This window comes from Pteropus vampyrus, unplaced genomic scaffold (genome assembly GCF_000151845.1).
Source record: "Pteropus vampyrus isolate Shadow unplaced genomic scaffold, Pvam_2.0 Scaffold229, whole genome shotgun sequence".
NCBI classification, from domain to species: domain Eukaryota; kingdom Metazoa; phylum Chordata; class Mammalia; order Chiroptera; family Pteropodidae; genus Pteropus; species Pteropus vampyrus.
This window is the reverse complement of record NW_011889010.1, coordinates 175,465-194,834: the sequence shown is the minus strand read 5'-3', so window position 1 is coordinate 194,834 and position 19,370 is coordinate 175,465. Positions and strand designations below refer to the sequence as shown.

Sequence of the window (19,370 nt, the reverse complement as noted above, 5' to 3'; positions counted from 1 at the left end):
AGTCAGAAGATTCCCTCTGGCAAACATGCCCCTACCTCGTAAATGTGAACGCCCAGCATTGGGGTTATTACATTGTCCGAACAAAAATGTTGGATTATTAATGAAAATAAAGTGCCTGGCTGTGGATTGTTCCATTTTGCGAAACCCAATGCGCCAACAAATCATGTGAGCGTTGCTTAGTGCCGAGATGAGAACAGAGCGCAGTCACAAACGATCGTCGTACACCCACCACGGAATGAAGGCCCCGCATTTAGGTCAGACTTAAATGACTTAAAAAGAAGCAAACACATAATCTCACACTCATTTTCAAAGACGCACTTCTGATCTTGCTTCACCCTCCCGCTGAGCCGCTGTGAGCAGACATCCTGAACCTCAAATCTGGGCAGAGAGGACGCAGAGAGGTGGCCAGGGTTCCAGTGACTAACGATGGCAAGTGAATCATCATGTTTTTAACTGTGATCACTCGACTCTTTGCCCTCCTGGATCTGGACGCGCTTTGCAGCTGCTGACAAAGACAGGATGCTGCTCCAGGGGTGTCTTGCTCCCCCATCTTCACTCAGTAGCTACAGATTTTGCTAAGCAGATTCCTAAACATTCTCTCTGAACCAAGACCATAGACCATCAACAGAAACACCTCGAAAAAAGCACAGGGAAGAGTGAGACAGCCGGCCTGATGGGGCAACGGCGATCTTGCCCGAGCGCTTGCGCTGGCAGTTGTTCTGCCTGCAGAACGATGGGGACCGACGGGGACCCTGGGGAGGGGCAGCCGCCCATGCCCTCCCCCGAGGGCTAAGCGCAGGGTGGGGAAGGGCAGGAGGCAGGGCACAGGCCGACTCTCTGGTGGGTTCCAGAGGTCTGTAACTTGCTTAGGCACTTAAACATAAATAGAAATTTATTCTTGGAAGGTACTTCATACCCAAGGGACCAGGGCTGTGGCAGGGAGGGGAGCCCACGGGGAATCAGAGAAGGCTGCGGGCTCTTCCCAGGAGGCAACTAGGATGTTCTCGGCATTTTCTGGCAGGGCCAGTGTCCCACCTTGCAGGCTGGCTGACCCAGCAGAGGCCTTTCTCCTTCTGGGTTCTGCAGACCAGGATGAACGAACGGACGAGGCAGAGGCAGATGTGGGGAGTTGGAACGGCCCGCTCTAGGCTCGGGGCAGGAGGACTGGGTGTGAGGTGCAGGCTGCGTGGACTTGTTTTCTATTATCAAGGCGGGAAAAACTACTAGAAAAAGAAAAGTCCCTTCTGAGAAGAGTGTTCTAGCAAAGCCAGTGAGCAACAAGCCTCGCCAGAGCCGCCAACGCTTGGACAGAGCCCTTCCCCCTCCCCCCCAGCCCCCAGGAACTTTGGTTTAGGTTTCCCGTTGTCTGTTTCCAGAGATGCATCAAGGGGTTCGCTGACTCTAATGTATTGAAATGTGGTTTCCAAGGCAAATCATAACCAACGACAATGTTCCTGAATGGAGCCCATAGCTGAGCTCACACCTTCGTTCATCCACTTTCTGTGTGACTGCCCACCTCCCGCTGTGGATCTGGCATAGAAACGAGAGTTCAGTGTAATATCACTAGAGTGGCTGCTGTTTACATTAATACAGCACTAATGTCATTTTGTTTCCAGTTTAATAGCTTCAATGAATGATGAAGTGGAAAGATGACCCTCACAAGTTTATGCTGGGCTCTTAGTTCCAGTAAAGCGCAAGAAAAAAAAAAAAGAGAGAGGTTTCTGTGCTCAAAGGAAGCCAGAAAATGAGACTGAGAATGAAACTCGACCTGGAAATGATGGGAAGTTGGAAGAGCTCAAAGGGGAGCAGCTTCATGACCCATCTCTGCCTCTGCCACGTGTGCTGGCTGGTGAGAGTCACATGCTCCTTCCGAGGGAAGGAGTTAAGTGTCTCCATTCCAAAATTTCAGTGCCACCACAGATGCCAAATCTGGATCAATACCTAAACAGGTACAGATACCTTCTTTCCTTCACATTCGGGTGTGTTTTTCTGGTGGGGTCAGTGGATAATCAGAAACCCCATTAGCCAGCTAATGAAACAAGCTGCCTATTATGGGAACCACCAATCCCAAGCAGTCTTCCAGGGAGTCCCTCCCATGGGCCACTCCAAATGGGGATTTGCTCCTGGGGTGGTTTCCACTCTCGGGCTTCAAGGATGCCTAGGACGTGACAGCAGGTCAGAAGAGACAGTGACAGAGCCGGCCCCTGGAGAACTACTTATTTTTGAGAGGATAAGAGCTAGAGGAGGGAAGAGAAACATGACATTTTAGTTGAGTCCTTGGGCCAGCTTAAAGCCCATGTCCCTGACGGCAGTCACTAGCCTCCACGTGAACCCTGAGGCCACTTGCCCCTTTGCTGGATGTGGTTATTAGAGAGTTCTTATGCTGAGCCAAAATCTGGACTTATCTCCACAACTGCTGCTTGCTGGCCGCTGGAAGCTCATGAGGAGCTACAGCCCACAGGGCAGGGCAGATACTAATCAATACCAGAATCCCAGGGCCCCCAATCTCTGCAAGTATGGGCCCAGCCTCATTGCCTCTCGTGACTCTGAGGGAAGGGACAGCAGAATGAGTTAGCAAAATGGCTCTAAACACAAGCAGGATGCCTGAAAGTTAACTGGCGCCAAGAAAACGTTAGAAGAGCAGAGGAGAGAAAAAACAGGAAGCCTGAGATTTTCATATTTTCTGCCTCAACTAACTGGAACTACAGCCAAGGGGTGCTGGTAAATTCCAGTTCCCCTCAGAACTCAGCCTAATAAGACGGCCGTCACATTTCTTCCCAGTAAAAGGCAAGACCTTCACGTTCGCCTCTTGGAGACGGGAGACTTGAAACAAGAGGTTTCACATCACAGCTGCCAAGGCTGCGGTCCTGTCGCCATCACTGACTGGGGAGAAAAGCCCAGGGGAGGGATGCTCGGGGTCTGGACCATCACGGCAGCGTGGTCCACTGTCAAAGGGAATTTAGTGCACGGGAGGATGACGGCAGTGCGACAGTGTGCTGGCAGGGATCATCCGGCACTGTCCCGTCCCATGAGACGGTGAAACAGGTTAAATGCAGTGATTTTAGAACAGTGTTAGGCATACTCCGTGTGATCCGTTCTCCAATTAACATTCTAAGATGATGAAGAAACACCTGGAGACTTGACTTGACTCCATTAAGGTGGTACAGCTCAGTGTAGGGTCTGAGAATCTTCGGGAACTAGTGAGGCAATGTAAACACTCAGCACAGCGCCCCACACGCCGTACGTGCTCAGTGAAGGTCAGCTGCTGTCACGAGCCTCGAACGCTCGGAGGTCTGGATGTTTGTCTTTTGTGGTATTATCGTTTAGAATGATGGCATCTTTACTCTAGTTTCTTATAAGAATAACTTCTGGTCTTTTCTTCCCCCAAAATACATATTTCATAAGTACGCACTACCTATCTTTTCACTGATTTTGGTGAATTGGTTTTTCTTTTTAGCGGGGGCTGCTGATGGTAAAGGAATATAGGGTGTAGGGTTTTTTGAATCTCCAGAGTGGCCTCTTTTGAAACATCTGGGAAGGTAAATGTCTTGCTAACTCTAGTTCTTTTTAAGTAGCACCATCCCTTAAGTAGCACATCTAATACTTTGATCCCTAAAATAGTAGATTGTGTTAGAAGGTTTTAACTGCACTGATAATTCTATTTTCTTTGAATGTGGGCAGATGATCAGAATGTTCTGCTGGCCGTTTTAATGCATGTCTCACAAATCACAGAATTATACTCATCTAGTCAGTTCTCAGAATCACTAATCTTAAGACAGATTTTCAATTTTAATGGAGATAGTTATCTGTTAGCTGGGAAAATAAGAAAAGGGATGGATACGCTACACTTTAGGGTCATAAATCCACACTCACTCCAACTGTCAGAAAACTGATCGGGTCCCATGGAGAAGTCTCAGCGACAATACTTGTGTCTTGAAAGCTGGCACGTGGGGTGGGTGCTGACAGTCGCTTTCAGATGTTATAGAAAGAGAAGGACTGAGTAAATACTGTTCATGGCATTTTTTCTGATCCAATCCAACTATACATTGGACTGCAGGTATTTTGAGGGGAACAAAAATAAAAGAACCCCAAGGGCACCCCATTCCAAATTCTGTGTGTGTGTGTGTGTGTGTGTGTGTATGGATACAGGACAGAACAGTTACAAAAAAGTGGCCTACCTCGGCATTTTCATGGAACCGAAGCTTAACTAGCATTTGGGTTAGGATTTTTTCTGGTATGCGGAGAGGGGAAAAGATTTTTGAGGATGAGCAGCAGAATATGAACAAAAACAGGAGCTGTATGTTTAGTGGCGACTAGCCAATCCTGGAGTGTCCAGGCCGCAGAAAGGGCTCAGAGGCACAGCCGGGGCGTGAAGCAGCCTGTGAAGGGCCGGTGGGCACGGTGCTGTGTGCTGGTGTGTGTGAAGGCTTACTCTCCATCACATAACTGAATAGAGAATTCAGGTGAGGGAGAAAGGCTAGAGAGTGACATGGCAGCTCCTACCTGGCGTGAGGCCGCAGGGTGACAACGATGGGCCTTGTTGGGCAGGGGACTGTGTACGGTGTCAAGATCACATGGTGCCCGATGGGGCGGGGTGGACAGAAAAGACAGGAAGGAAGTGGGAGGGAAAGAACATGGATTGGGAAGGGCTAGGCAGACAGTCCGGCTGACACAGCAGACCAGTGGGGACACTCAGGAGAACAGGCTGCTGACGTGAGGGAGCTGGGAACTGCCGTGTGAGAGCGATGTGTGAAAACCCGGGTGCAACTCACGCGTGTCCTTTTGCTCCAGTAACTTCTGGACATTGCAGATATCAGTATTCCATTCATGCCACACAGCTGTTTCAAGCCCGCGTGTTCATTTATGTATGTGTTCGTGTCATGTGATCCAATGAGGAAAACCCTATTTAACTCATGTGTAAACTGTTGGAGAAACACTTTCTAATGGTGATGGCAATGGAAATAAGTATCAAGTAACTAAGGAAAAATTAAAAATTCTAGGGGGTTTGTTAAGCAGTAAATGTCCTGAAGTTAGGCCGACATAATACGCTAGCTGGTTAGCAAGTGGCACAACCACCTGGAGGCCTTGTCAGTGGCTGACTCAGTGCGGGATTCTGACTGAACTTTCTGCCAAAGGTGGAGCAGGTTGAAACTGGATGTGAGAGAGAGGTTTCAAATAATTTAGAAGTCAAATGGGGAGCAATAATCAGTCTTCCATTCTGAAGCTGAAATAACTCCAAATCCTTCTTTCACTTCAGAGAGGACACAAACACCATGTCATTATTTCAGTTTACTGAGCTGCTGTTCCAAATGTTCTTGGGCGCGTTAGTGCTAAAAGGGAACAGAGAATGGGAGATCTGCCATCTCCAATCACGTAAGGGACAGAAGTCCTTTCAATTATGACCATGCCAATCTACATCTTGCTAAAACAGCTAATTACATGTCAGGAGGACACTCAGTCATTCAGAACAATTGTCATTATATTTTTATATATTCATTCTATGCCACCCCCCTCAATTACCATGGTTACAATTTGAAAGGATTCAGGCAAACCTTCATTTGATCACAGCACACCAGTGTGAATTTGAGAGTTAATTATGGCTATATGGAGCCACTTTTATTTAAAAGAGAAAATGAAAATGCAGTCAAGGGAGCCGGCATCCCAAGATGTATGAAGCGAGAGCCAGGCTGTGTGCACACGCCCTACTCTGGTCAGCGTGTGGGAGATATGGTGACAGCACACACGGCTCCTGAACCCGCACCGGCTGCACTGTGGGGCTCAGACGCCCACTGGAGGGCGCAATACTGGGACAAACTGATCTGAAAACTTGCCAAGTAAAAGGGACATGCAGACTCGCCCTTCCTTCCCTTTGTTGTTAGGGAGCTGGCGCATGAGATGATGGCGTGTGATGCGTGTGGCGAACCGTCAGCGCAGTAAAACCGCCAGCTGGCTTTCACCTGCATGGAGTCAACTAGGTTTAGTTCTGCTCACGGCCCGGCCCCACGTGTCACATGCACAGTGATAAAGGAGAGTGCAGGGGTATGCACACTTGGAACCCCAAGGCGTCTCTGACATCTTGAGCTCCTTGGGTGGTGATGAGAAGGGGATGTGAGATCCTTGGGTGCAGCCGAAGTTTCCCTCTTTCCTATGTTTCTTCCCCTCTTGATTACAAGAGAAAAGCAATGTTATAGGAAACTGGATTTTTCAGCTTGTTAGCTTTCTTTTTGCTGCTATTTCTCATCTCCACCAAGAAAGAATAATGATGCTGACATGGAAACTTCTCAATTTATAAACTTCCAGCTTTTGAATGTCCATAGACATGAGCGAGGTTGCGCCTCAGATCGACGAGGCCACCCTGGGCCCTCAAAGATGGTGAGAGCAGTAGCTTAGTGCGTCCACTTATCAAGAATGAGAATTAAGAACAGCCTTTCCAAACCCAATCTGTTTGTGGGGGGAGTTTCTGTAATCGGCAAAGGGACTCATAGGCTCGATGCACTAAAAGCCCTGCCCACCACTTTAGTACAGTAGTTCTCCTGAGAGAGGTCGGTAAGGAAAGCTTTCCTCTTAAGTGATAGTTAATCTTTTGAAAAAAGAGCATATAATGAAGGAGACTGCAGCACAGAAAAAGGAAGGGCCCTGCGTCGACAGCACCCTACCGTCAGGGACACCCTCACGGGGTAACCTGGCCGTTCGTTCATAGTTGCCTCCCGGGGTAAGCCTTCAGCTCTCATTATGGTGCAATACCTGTCAAGTGGATAACTTAGGTGTTACCAGGTAATGTAAGTTAGACACATGGAAATGAAGAAACAGAGGGCTGTCAGGGCATGCAGCTCAGTTTGCCAAATTCAATATGGCTGACAACTGATCCCCAAATCCTGAGTAAACATCCTTGCTATTTAGAGAGCACACAAAAAGGAATGTTTTATATGCGTAATTCCCACCCTTGCCCCACTCCCACGGTGTCCCCCGCCCCACCCCTACGCCCCACAAGGATACCACCAGCAGTAGCTGGCCACTGTGCCCAGCTTTCACTTGGGAAGTCCTGACAAACAAATCCGGCTCAGTAAAGCTATAAATGGATTTGGCTGGTCTCAAATGCAGCCCCAATGAATACAGTAGTAAAACATTACTAATAATCACGACAACAAAATGACAAACTCTATCACTACTCCAACCTAGGATTTAAATCACAGACAGATCAACAAATAAAACCAACTCACAATGCAGAGGGTCAGGACTACTCGAGGCAGAGTGCTACTTACTTAGCACAAGATCATCAACAACAAGAAAAATTATTGCCTAAGAATCTGTTGAGACTCACGGGGGAAAAAATATTCTGGTGGTTCTCAGAAGAAAAAAAGACAAAGGCAGAGCCATGAGTTAAAGGGGAAGACTGCTTCTAACCAAATCTCTCTTAAGACCAAAGAGAATAAGGACTGGACTTGAAGTTCACATTTTTAGGACAGTGTGGGGATCATTTACGAAAAAGGGATTATTTCCACTGTTATGGGCAGAGATAATGCAGCTGGTCAGTGGAATATGTAGCTGGTCAAAAAGATGGGCTGCAAGACAGGAAGGAGTGTTTGTGTGAAGAGATGGACCACACCCACCTACTTTGGCTGCTGCGGAAAATAAAAAACTCCAGCCAAGAAGTCGGCTTAAGATGAAGCCTTAGTGTTGGAGCCCAGAGGAAAACGGATGGAGAGGATGCGACGGGACATTCCTGGTGCCTGATGGAATCCAAACGCCAGGTTTACAAAGACAAAGGCCAAGCAGAGAAACGAAACACCTGCATATGCAAGCTCTTCATAAGTAGTCCACTCTGAGGTAAAAACATACCTGGATATCTGGCCCCAGTTATCCAGCGCTACTGTCGATCACTGGACTGCCTGCCATCATAAATCTAGGACATGGAGTACTGGATTTTGTATACTTCAGTGACTTATGAGCTGCTTCTTCCTCATTCACATCTTTTCAGGTGGTCACTTCTACTGAGCTAAAGTAAAAGGTACCCTAAAGGGGTCTTCCTGTGAAGGCATATGGGAATGTGGGGGGAGGGCTGTCCCACCAATGACAATGTGTGGGACAGTGTGTGGAACTGTATGGGTTCCACAGGTAGACAGAAGGGAACCACATTTATCTACCACTTAAAGGATGGAGATTGTGAAGAAAACTGCCTTAAGGGTACTCCAACAAAACAAGCTTCGCTGAAATAAAACAATGTCTATTTGGTACCAACTGGCACTAGAAGGTCTCAGGATAAAAGTGTATCATACTGCTCTCCCTGCCTCCATCCAATGTTAGGGTTATCAACAGGCAGAAATCTCTGAGGATGATCCATGTTTAAAAGGTCCCTTTGTAAGACTGTTTTAAGAAGGTTGGGAAGTTTACACATGTGACCATAGTAATTCAATGAAGTCCTTAAAAAAAAAAAAAAACAAACCCAGACAAGTTATATGAACTGCTGGAAAGGTTCCCCCAACCCCCACTTTTAGTCTTCCTCACCCAGGAAGGAGCAGCCCCTGAAATAGTCCTCTGGAGCCTGAAGAAACGTACATGGTGGATTGAGAGAGAAGAGGACAGAACAAACGAAAATCACAGCATGGGAGTTTTTAAAAGCCCAGTTATTTTCACTTCAGTAAGAGAGCAGTTTAGGGCTTCTATTTCAATACCACCTGTCAAACTTAAAAAGCTTAAGAAAAAAATTTACCATCCAAAGATATTACAAATTAGTGACAACTCCACATGCCGGTATAACTAAGGTAGCCTGGACAAAATAGTGGAATTAAACCTGGTAAGAAACAAGAAAACTAATGGTAAATTTAAATCTGGTGGTAAAGAATTAAATTTGTACTCTTGGTGAAAAAAGAAACGTTACATGTAAGGCAGTGAGTCTTAAGAGCAGGCCTGCAGTATTCTTTAATTAAAGAAAAATTCTGGGTGAAAGAGCCCCTCTTCCTGTCCTCACCAAGCTCAGTGCGATGCCATCCTGCACTGATGGACACATTCCTCCACTCTTTCCAGATTGCCAGATAGGGTCTTACTGCCTTCATGGATACTCACTCTTCTTTATTCTGTTATTTTTTTTCTTTCTCTTCCTTAAAGGTCTTAAAACAATGAAACCTTTTAGCTTTTCTCTGGCAATCACTGTAGCTCTTTAGAAACCGCAGCTGTCTTAACAGTTTGAGTCTGTTTCTTTAAAAAGACCAGCAAGAACAAATGATACTAGCAACCCCATCATAAAGAAGCTATCAATTATAATAATCTCCTTACAATAAATCATGGATGTGGCTTGTCAGACAGTGTATTTTTCTCTCTCCTTCTCCTGATTCAGCTGAGAATAAGCCAACAAAATTTCACCGAAATGGAAAGATACAATATGTTATATTTTTCCTAAGTATTATAAAAGAAAGATAACACAATCTCCTAAATGAAATAAAAATTCAAATACATCAAGAAAGAAAATGAGTGGGTGTGTGGGGGGAATCATTCCTGAGAATAACAAATGCTACTCTTGAATTTGTTGGTTCAAGTAATACAGTAAAACAGAAAAGACTACTCCGTCCTACTTCAACTCTTGGAAGCTGAAAAATTATATACATTTTCCCCCTGAAATCCATGGACAAGAGCAGGCCAGGCCCTGCCGATAGTTCTTTAAAGTCACAGGCCCACACAAGGTGGCATTTTCATGCTTTTTCAAAGGCTTCCTCACATCAACATAAGCAGGATTAACAGATACAGAGACAGTCTCATCAGCATGTGCCTTCAGTGGAGCTAGACCAGCTAAAAACTGGCAGATATGCAATATGTCACTAACAAGAAAGGGAAAAATGAAGAAAGAAAGTCTCTCTCTCAATAGTTTTAAGTTGAATACATTTGGTGGGGAAGGAGGGGTCAGGGGGTATGGATATGGCACCTTCCTTCTATCTCAGAGATCGCTTTCAGGTAATGGATGAAAAGACAGACGCCCCGCTTAACAGCCAGCCCCATACACCCCTTTAAACGAGGCTTTGCTATACACAGAGAGGAGACATGGAATGAGGCAGAAGACAGACAGCAGCCGTGCCTCTTTCAGACACCCCCTAAGCTGATACATTGAAGGCTGTTTCCTCTTACCAGTGGCAGGGTGTCATTTAATCGGGATGCCAAGAGATCATTTTCATACAAGGCCAGCAGATGTAATTTTCTTTGATGCATGAATAGTTCATCATTTTGCTACCAGATGACAAGGTGATCACAGGGTGACTTTATAACGCAAGTTCACTGTTTGGTATTTTGAGTTCTCAAAATGAAAAAAAAGATTTATCAAATATAAATATCTTTAAAAAGTAACAAAAGTGCTACATATGTGATCAAGGAAAAAAATTCCATTAGTTACTGCCGCTTAAAGTAGATTAAACTTTACAAATATTACCACATCCATTATCAATATGGCTTCCAATTATTAAATAAATTGCCTGTAGCAATACAACTTTTCATACCTCTACAAGGACAGAGTAAAGAGAACACCAAAGCAGTCACACCCCGTCGTATCTCGCAGACCCACCACGTAAGTGGCAAATGTCCCATTTTTCCTGCTCCTTTTTAGGAAAGTATTTGCATTTGTGATAGTCAGTCAGCATAATCCCACTATAAAGTCATCTATCAACCTCTTCTATTGAGGGGGCTTCAGTTAATGGATACAAAGACTGGAAGTTCGTTCACTCATTTCTGACCTTAGTTCCATCCTTGCCTTTTTTGGTAGCAGGGAACGGGACACAGACAGGAAGCAAAGCGGCTTCCATGATGGCCTCCAGCGCTTTTCCAGACAGGCACGTACCTGCACCACATACAACGTACAGTGGTTCTGAGAACTGGACTTAGCGTCCACTAGACATTCAGCTCATGTTTTTTCCCAACGCCTCTCAAGCTGTTTTTTGTTAACGACTTTTTTTTTTTTTGTCTTTTTTTGTTTGTTTTAATCATGGTCCCAAAGGCAGAAGGCAGTATTTTATCTACTAAGTCACTCAGCTTGTGAGAGGAAAGGATGTCTGTGCCAGTCAGGCATGTTACCATCGACCAGAATCTGAGGCTGAGTCTCCCACTGCCATTCTCAGCACAGCACCCGAGGGAGTAGAACTAGCCACAGTGTGACTGTTATGAGGCACGGCTTATTGCAGGTGGAAGTCAATTATTCCCACGCTCAGGTGAGGATTCTAGTGTTCCTTTTACTCTGCGGATACTCCCCAAATGGTGTCTGCCAATCCTGGGCCACACTGCCTCAGCTTGCATCCTATCAGTCTTGAGGAAGGAAAAGGGGTACAGACTAGTGTTTCAGGAATCTAAAAGTACCCAAGGTTTTACATGTAGCCTAATATTTGAGAACTGAGGGCTATCTAAATACCTGGAAGCACTTTCTTGGAATGCTAAGACAGAGCAGCAAGATTTTCTAGCCTCAGGGGCTGGGAGAGGGAAGTTTGGTTGGTTGGTTGGTTATTATTTATTGGGAATTAATACTGAGAGAGTATATGCAAAGGCTGAGGGCACCATGCCATCTTCACAGAACAAGAAGACCCTAACGGCTAACTGACATACAAGAAACTGCAAGTTATACTGTAAGAACACATGTTAAGGACCGAAGAAAGTCTGCTAAGGTGCTACGTCTAAACTAAGTTAACTTCTCGTGTTCACCCCTCCCTGATCAGTCGTCATCCAGGGCCTCTGTCTTGATTTCGTTGGCTCCTTGTCGGGCCAATGCCAAGATAGTGTGGTTGACTGCTGCCATTTCCACAGCTAATGAGATGGGGTCTTGATGGTCACTATGGCTAGTGCTGTCATCCTAGACGTGCAGAAATAGGAAACAAATGTTATTAGTGGACTGGTAAAATTCTCTAGCTCACAGAAAGGCATGCTGGGACAAGGGGAGGCCGAACATCTGTGAGAGGAAACTGGGGTGGGGCGGGGGGGGGCTCAAGGCAGAGTGGAGGTGAAATGTATTTAAGTAGACACTGAATGGATATAGGTCCAGAGACTTCAAGTTGACATTTTTATGATTCAACGAGTAAGCATGAAAATGTTATTTCCTGCTGAGAATTTTATTCCTTCTTTCAGAAAGATTGTGGGGTGATGATAATCAAACATGGCTTATACCAGTTTTGCAAAAAATATAGTGCTATTCACTGAAGGCCATACTAGTGAGCTATTACATTCCAGATTGGTACTCTTACAAATAGATTATTAGAATTCATGGTATCTCTCTACTGAACTGAGAAAACTAGACAAAAAACTAGACAGACACCAACATCTTACGGATAAAAATACATTTTTGTAAAAAAAAATATACAAAACTCAATTACAACAAGACAGAAGTGTAACTGCCGGAAACGGCCGTGGGGGAAAGTGTGTGGCACCCTCCTGCTGTAAGGCAGGTGTCTTATTTAGAGGGAATGTGAGGCTCTCCCTCCACACGCAGCTCGAGGTGTTAAACAATAAAGCTGTGAAGGAAACTGGCACTGCAGGGTATTTGTCAAGGCACTGGAGACAGTGTTACAAATAAGGGGTAAGTTTCTCACCTGTCACATCTTCAGGGGACTCTGCATCAAAAAGCTTTGGAAAGGGTAAGTCCTTTCGGAAAAAAAGCGTGAGATCATGGGAAGTGCTGCCCTTAGGGCATCTGGAAAAAAAGATGGAAATGACCCACCTACATTGGTAGGTTGAAAAATAACAGGAATGTTTCCAGTTAGAAAGGCTTACAGAACGTTCTTTTGAGTAAAATGTGGAGCTATGATTTGGAGCCCGAAACAGAAAAAGGTAACCCTTGGGAAGTACGGTTACCATTGCTTCGTTCTCAATTTCACGGACTGGTCTTAAGAGTTTAAAAAGGACTGGCATGGAATTGCATGCTCTCTGGCAGTATCTGTGCTCAAGCTGGTAAACAGAGGCTGTACAATGATAGGTAGAAGGGAAAACATAGAACTATATTTAAGAGCTGGCTGAGGAACTAAGAAAAGGGGTATACATCACAGGAAAGCTTCCTTCCCAGAGTCTCGGAGAAGACACCATATTCCAAATGGAAGTGAATTTTTAACCCTATAAAAATTTGAGTGAAGTCTGTCAACAGATATGTGGGGGGAGAAATTCCCACACTCTTGGTTACTAAATTATTCCATCCAGTGGCTACAATTAAATATATTTTTTCCCCCCAAGCAATGAAGAATAAGTCAGGGTGAGGTGAGAAGACATGCATTTATGAGAGGATGTGTGTCAATGTGCCAGAGATTCTGGAAGAACCACTCATCTCGGCACGAGGGCTCCCACTGCAATGGGGCCGTAGTGGGAGGGACCTTCCACTGTGTGCTGCATTGGTACATGTCGAGCCATGGATCACAGCTACCCAGTAGCCCCTAGTATTTCTCAAACATTGTGTGTGTGTGGTGAATGGTGTAACTTGCTTGTTTGGATCAGATCCTCCTCTCTTCTTCTACCTTCTCTGCTTCTCTGCCTCCCTCTGAACTTCTTCCCTCCTCCTCCTCCCCATTGCGTACTTGCCAAGTATCCTGTTGTATGACAATAAATCCATGTGGGTGAATAACGATCTCTCACAAATTCAACAGGACAACTGAATCTTACCACATTCCTTTCTAGTTACATGAAAATCTAACTAGACACATGAGCCCAGTGGAGGGACATCAGATTGTCTCCTCTCCCCCACCCCGTACCAAACGCACCCACAGAATTGAGTTGTCATACTACCCCACTCACTCTAACCAGAACGAATGCTCAGCTGCCCACCTGCTCTGAGTAGTCATTTCCATCGACGTCGTCACTGTTGGAATGGCCTCCTGGGCTCTGTACATCTATCCCATGACTCTCCAGGATTGCTGCTTCTTCGAAAAAAGCGAATAGATCCCTAAATTATCTGTTACATCATCGTAAGGGCCTAAACACCGAATTAATTTTCATGTTGAGGCAATCAGAATGTCATCGAACAAGTCCCCAGAATCCTCTACATTTTGTTTCGTTTCAATTGCAGACGGATGGAATCTAGCTGCACACAGGGCAGGGGAGGAGCACGTCTGCCATTCTGGGGTCCCTGTCGCTATGTACACTATGTCTGAGTGGCTGTCAGGCGCTTTAGAAATACTTACCAACTAATGAAACAGCTCTCTTGTCTTGGGGTTCTATAAAGCGTTTGAGATTTGTAATGATGAAGAGGGAGTAAGTTTATAAATGAGATCATTTTAGAAGCTCAAAACCAATCTCCCATCCCAATCTCATCAATTCACATTTCTTAAATGCTTTTTTAAATCTCTGCCTTTTGCTATATTCCGTCTATTAATATTCTTTCATTCCAATTTTAACAATCAGATGTTTCTTAATACTGAAGTCACAGCCCAGTAACAACAAAGAAGCTTAGAGTATCATTCCCTCGAGAGAGAGACCTTACAGGTAATATGCATGACAGGAGTAATTGCTCAAAGGCCATGTCTAATTCTAGATTCTAGAACATTAAGAACAAGTTTTAGAAATAATTATGTCATTATTATAATACAAATAGTATACATAATACTAACTTTGGGTTATTAAAAGTACAATGAAGAAAAACATAAGGGCAATAGTTATTAGGCTTAAAATTTAGGGCACTTCAGACCCGCAGCTCAGCCCCTCACACACACAACCGCTTGAAAGGCGAGAGCCGCCCCTCTCATACATTACCGATGTTCGCTCTCCTCTTGATCTCCTTCCGTCTGTTCGCAAACCAATTATACACTTTCAGGGAGGTGACTCGTTCCAGATCTGACAGTTTTTTGCCTGTGAATGCATGTGATAAAATTCAGATAATCTATGTCTGAGACTAGTTTTAAGGGATAATACTTTTATTTTTGAAAAGTTCTTTTGATTTCATTGATTGCTAGAATAACAGATACTGGTAGATTTTTTTTGCATTACCTAGCACTATGTTCACACTCAAATTATCACTGAATAAAGAAACAAATATACAAAGAGCAACTAGTAACAAAATGCTTCAATTCAGAAAGCCACACATTAAAGAATTCTAATATTAAATACAATGTTAAAGAATTCCACAAAGTCAGTTGGCTAGGGTTTGAAGTTCACATGATAGTACATGCAGGCTTCATTTCATTATCATCATTCTAGATGAATATGTTATTCTTTATCAAGTTTCCAGAGAGCTGAAGTTTACTTACATCTTTAAAACCTTATATTAACTAGTCTCCTGCTGTCTTAAGACAGGATATTATTCAGGCCTTCTTGGGGACTAAAGGTCATTATGACCATCCATTATTGTAACTAAGCAGGAACACGGCACAATTCAGGTTGCATTTTAGATTTATTATCTTCTATGCTGTCAAATATGACTTCTTACAAACAGCACCATGAATTGCCAACAAGGACCCACCTGTACCTTTCCCTCCTCCCCGTCCTTTTCTGTTTCAGCTTTTAATCCACAGTGGGTGGAGAAACTAGAAAACAAGTTAGGGCCTTGATGACTTCCGGGTAAAGTGTTTTCCGGGAAGAGTTTGTGTTCCTTTAGCTTTCGGACTGGGACTTTGGCTTGTGTGAAATGAGGGTTTAGATGTTGTTGGAGCTGAATTGGCGGAGTCTAGATTGTTAGCAGTCTGGCTTCTAGCTAAGGGAGAATAAATTACTAAATTATTATAAAGCGTTGACACTTTTGTTTATAGCCTTTATTCCAATCAAATTAACCAGCCAAATGGAGATCCATCGGATCATCTTAACTAAGAATGGTTTCTGGTAGCAAACCCATAAAATGTGGAATATTTTGGTACACAGAAGAAAAGACATGAGTGTTTAATTGGCTCCACTGACCTGCATAGGAACAATAGGACTTCAGAATGGAATTACTCTCAATTCTTCCTAGCTAAGCAGAAGTCATCCCAATATGGGAAGGAGACAGATGCCAACTCCAAAAAGAATTCTTTGTTCAAACAGGAAAACGGAATCATACAATTTATAGAAAATGTTAATAAAAAGATTAAGATAGATTTTTTAACCCTGCTTAAATATTCTAAACTTTAAAATTATTTTGAAATTGTATTTATGCTATATTTCTGGAAAGAGAAACCTACATAGTCTTTAAAAAAACATCTCAATGTCTCATATCTTAAGCAGAGACATTCCCATGTGAATATTTGATTTGGAAGAGTACCATAATCACATCCCTAAGAAGTATAGTTTGAACAGGACAGAACAGTGACTATCCACAGAAGGATGGCACAGAGAGAGTTGAGAGCACTCAGTTGGGATGGGTAAGAAGAGATTTAGGGTCCTAAATGATGACCTGAAGCTGAGCTCCACCACGGAGCAAAATGGTGCTAGCTGCCGCCTTACCTGGCTTCTGTATAACTGCATTGCAAGCATTTGCAATTTCTTCTCTCTTTGCTTCATCTGGGTATTGATTCTCATTGAAGTAACTGCAGAGGCAACCAATTAAAACAGAGTTTGTACTTTTTGAAGTGTGCTCTCATTACATTAGCCCACTGGAAAATATGGTCTTCTTTAGGAATGTAACAGAGTGTCTAGTCCAGGCTGGCCAATGGAATTTTCTGTGAGGATGGAAATGGTCTGTTTTGTATTGTCCAATATGGTAGCTGCTACTCACATGTGGTTGAGCACTTGAAATAAGGCTGTGACTAAGGAAGTGAATTTTTAATTTGATTTAATTTTAGCGAGTTTAAATTTAAATAGGTAAATGTAGTGGGGGCAGCGGGATAAAAAAAAAAAAGGTAAATGTGACGAGGGGCTACTATACTGGATAGCAGAGGCCTGGCTACTGCTATGCTTCGTTAAAAATGTCCTTGATATCAAAGTTACTTGTGATATGTATGGCTGGCTGAAGTCTGTGTTCTGTTACTGAGGCATGGGTAACAATAGGACTTTTTGTGTGTGTCATATTTTTTTCGTAGCAAAACTGGAAATTACCCAACTTTCCATCAATGGAAGAATGGCAGAACAAATTATGGGATATCTATATTTATACACAGCTATTTAAAAGTGATAGGAAAAAAATAAGTTAGACTTCTATCCACTGACCCGAGGGGATGTTTATGACATATTCCTAAGTGAGAAAAACAATCTGCAGAATAATGTGCATGCAAAAATACCATTATGGAATTTGAAAAATTCCGCCTATGCATACATATTTGTCCTATGCATACATATGGATAAAAGCTAGAAGAGTACACATTAGGCTGTAAATATTATTTCATTGTGGGGAAAGAGGATTAGTGGGAGGAGATTTAAACATTTTTGCCTTTTTCCCTATATTACAAAAAAGCGCATGTTATTTCTATACAGTAGTACTTGAAAGAAATTAGGATCACCGAACCCATCTTAGCCTTATTAGACCCGTGAGACTACATGTGAGAACTGAATGCCTATTATGCTACTTTTCCTGTCATCTATGAGTTTAAAGAAAAATAATTTTTGTGTTTTGAATCTGTAAACCTAAGATTAGAAAATGATTCCCTGTCCAATTCTAGTTCCTCCCATTTCTTCAGGGCTTCCCCTCCCCTAGTAGGCAGCTTTCCCCATTCCCTCACCCTGCCAGCCCCGAACAGCCTCTTTCTTCATAAAACATAAGTCATACAACTATGGCATCCTACTCTTGTCAACTACTGTCCTCCACAATGATCTCCTGCTTTATTCCATGATTTAAGCATCTCTCCCCTCATGATTTTCTGCTATCATTTTTAGGACTCTAGTGTTGATACTGAGGATTTTTTTTTTTTTCAAGTCTCTGTCCCCATAACTGTTCCACTGCCATATTCCTGACCTTTATCTTTACGTCACTTCCACTATTTACTTGGGCAAAGACACTCTGGCTTAGTTCCATGAGCCAGAAGCACTGGCATCACCTGGGAGCTTATTAGAAAGGCAGAATCTGACTAAATCAGATTCCGAATTTTAACAAGATCTCCAGGTGATTCGAATGCATATTAACATTTGAGAAGCACTGCATTAGCTCATTCATTTAAAATTCAACAACAAAGACAACAAAAGCAGATATTAAAAACCTTTGCCCTGTGGTAAAGAAGAGAATTCCGTTCTGACTTCAAGGTTTAATTACAATCTACTGGAGAGACAAGTCCATATACTTGTGGTAAAATTCCATAGGCTTTCTAAACAGTACTGTGGGAGTAGAGGTGAAGTGAAGATGTGCTCTGTGTGGTTCGCAGGAGCCTGGAAAACCTTGGCAGAGGAAGTGCCATTTAAATTAGGTCTCAAAGATGGACAGGAGTTTTTACAAGGCAGAGAAGAGGAGGAAGAGCATTTCATGTACGGGGGGAGCAGCATGTGCAAAGTAGATAAAAGCCTTCAAAATTCGGGGCAGAGAGGAATTCAATGGGGTTAGAATATAGAGTTCACAAGAAGAAATAAAGACATTTGCCTGGAAAAGTAGGATGGGGTTAGGTTGTGATAAGCCTTGTCTGTTCTTTAAGTAGTAATGACTTCACCCTGAAATAGAGGTTTACAAGCCACAAAGAGAGATGGTCTCCTCTGTGTTTTAGAAAGATAATATATTTTCTGGACTCACCCCTCAGAATTCTACCTCCAAAATCTCAAATTTTGAAGTTCCCCAATCAACTTTCTACTTACTCCCCCTTTTCAAAATAATTTATTCTTCACTTTCTTTATAATCTCGAATCCCTTTAACCCTTGCTCTCCTCCTCCCCCGCCCACACACACACAAACACACTTTAAAAGGCTGCTTATCTATTACTCTTTTCCTGGCCTCACCTCTCATTTCTTAGCTTGCTCTCCAGGGTGAACCAAATCAACAATATCCCTGCGGAGAAACTTAGACTGCTTAGCTTTTCCATCCCTCCCACATACCCATCCTGCCAATCTCCTACCCTGCAGAAAGCGCCTTCCAGTTTTTTTTCCATTCTTCCCTCAGAGTACCAAGTGTTCTGGGCAAAGTCATTAAATAGAGCCAATTGGTTTCTTTAAAAATCTATGCTTTTTAATCTTAACTGGATTCCTTCTGATAAGAAAACTTTTAGTCCTTTCTTTAAAAATGTTTTTTAAATTACAGTTGATACAATATATTGTATTAGTTTCAGGTGTACCACATAGCGATTATATGTCTATATAAGTTGTGAAGTGATCACCCCATAAGTCTGGTAACCATGGTACCTATGCTGTACTTTACATCCCCGTGACTATTTTTATAACTGGCAATTTATACTTCTTAATTGCGTCACCTTTTTCACCCATCCCTGTCCCCCCTCCCAATCTGGCAACATTTGATTTGTTTTCTGTATGAGTTTGTTCTTTTGTTTTGTAGATTCCACATAGAAGTGAAGACATATAGCATCTGTCTGTCTGACTTATTTCACTTAGCA

At 43.3% G+C, this 19,370-nt stretch overlaps 1 protein-coding gene across 1 annotated transcript in view; it reads right to left on the bottom strand.

The window, feature by feature from the left end:
• Positions 1 to 10,153: 10,153 nt before the first annotated feature.
• Positions 10,154 to 19,370, bottom strand: part of HMBOX1 (homeobox containing 1) — a 153,414-nt gene continuing 144,197 nt past the window's right edge. The window contains exons 6-10 of the mRNA XM_023519668.1: positions 16,354 to 16,436; positions 14,695 to 14,790; positions 13,771 to 13,865; positions 13,464 to 13,535; positions 10,154 to 11,818 (exon numbers count right to left, since the gene is read on the bottom strand). Of these exons, the coding sequence (XP_023375436.1) occupies positions 11,681 to 11,818; positions 13,464 to 13,535; positions 13,771 to 13,865; positions 14,695 to 14,790; positions 16,354 to 16,436 (484 nt within the window). The 3' untranslated portion in view covers positions 10,154 to 11,680. The remainder of the gene's footprint in view (positions 11,819 to 13,463; positions 13,536 to 13,770; positions 13,866 to 14,694; positions 14,791 to 16,353; positions 16,437 to 19,370) is intronic.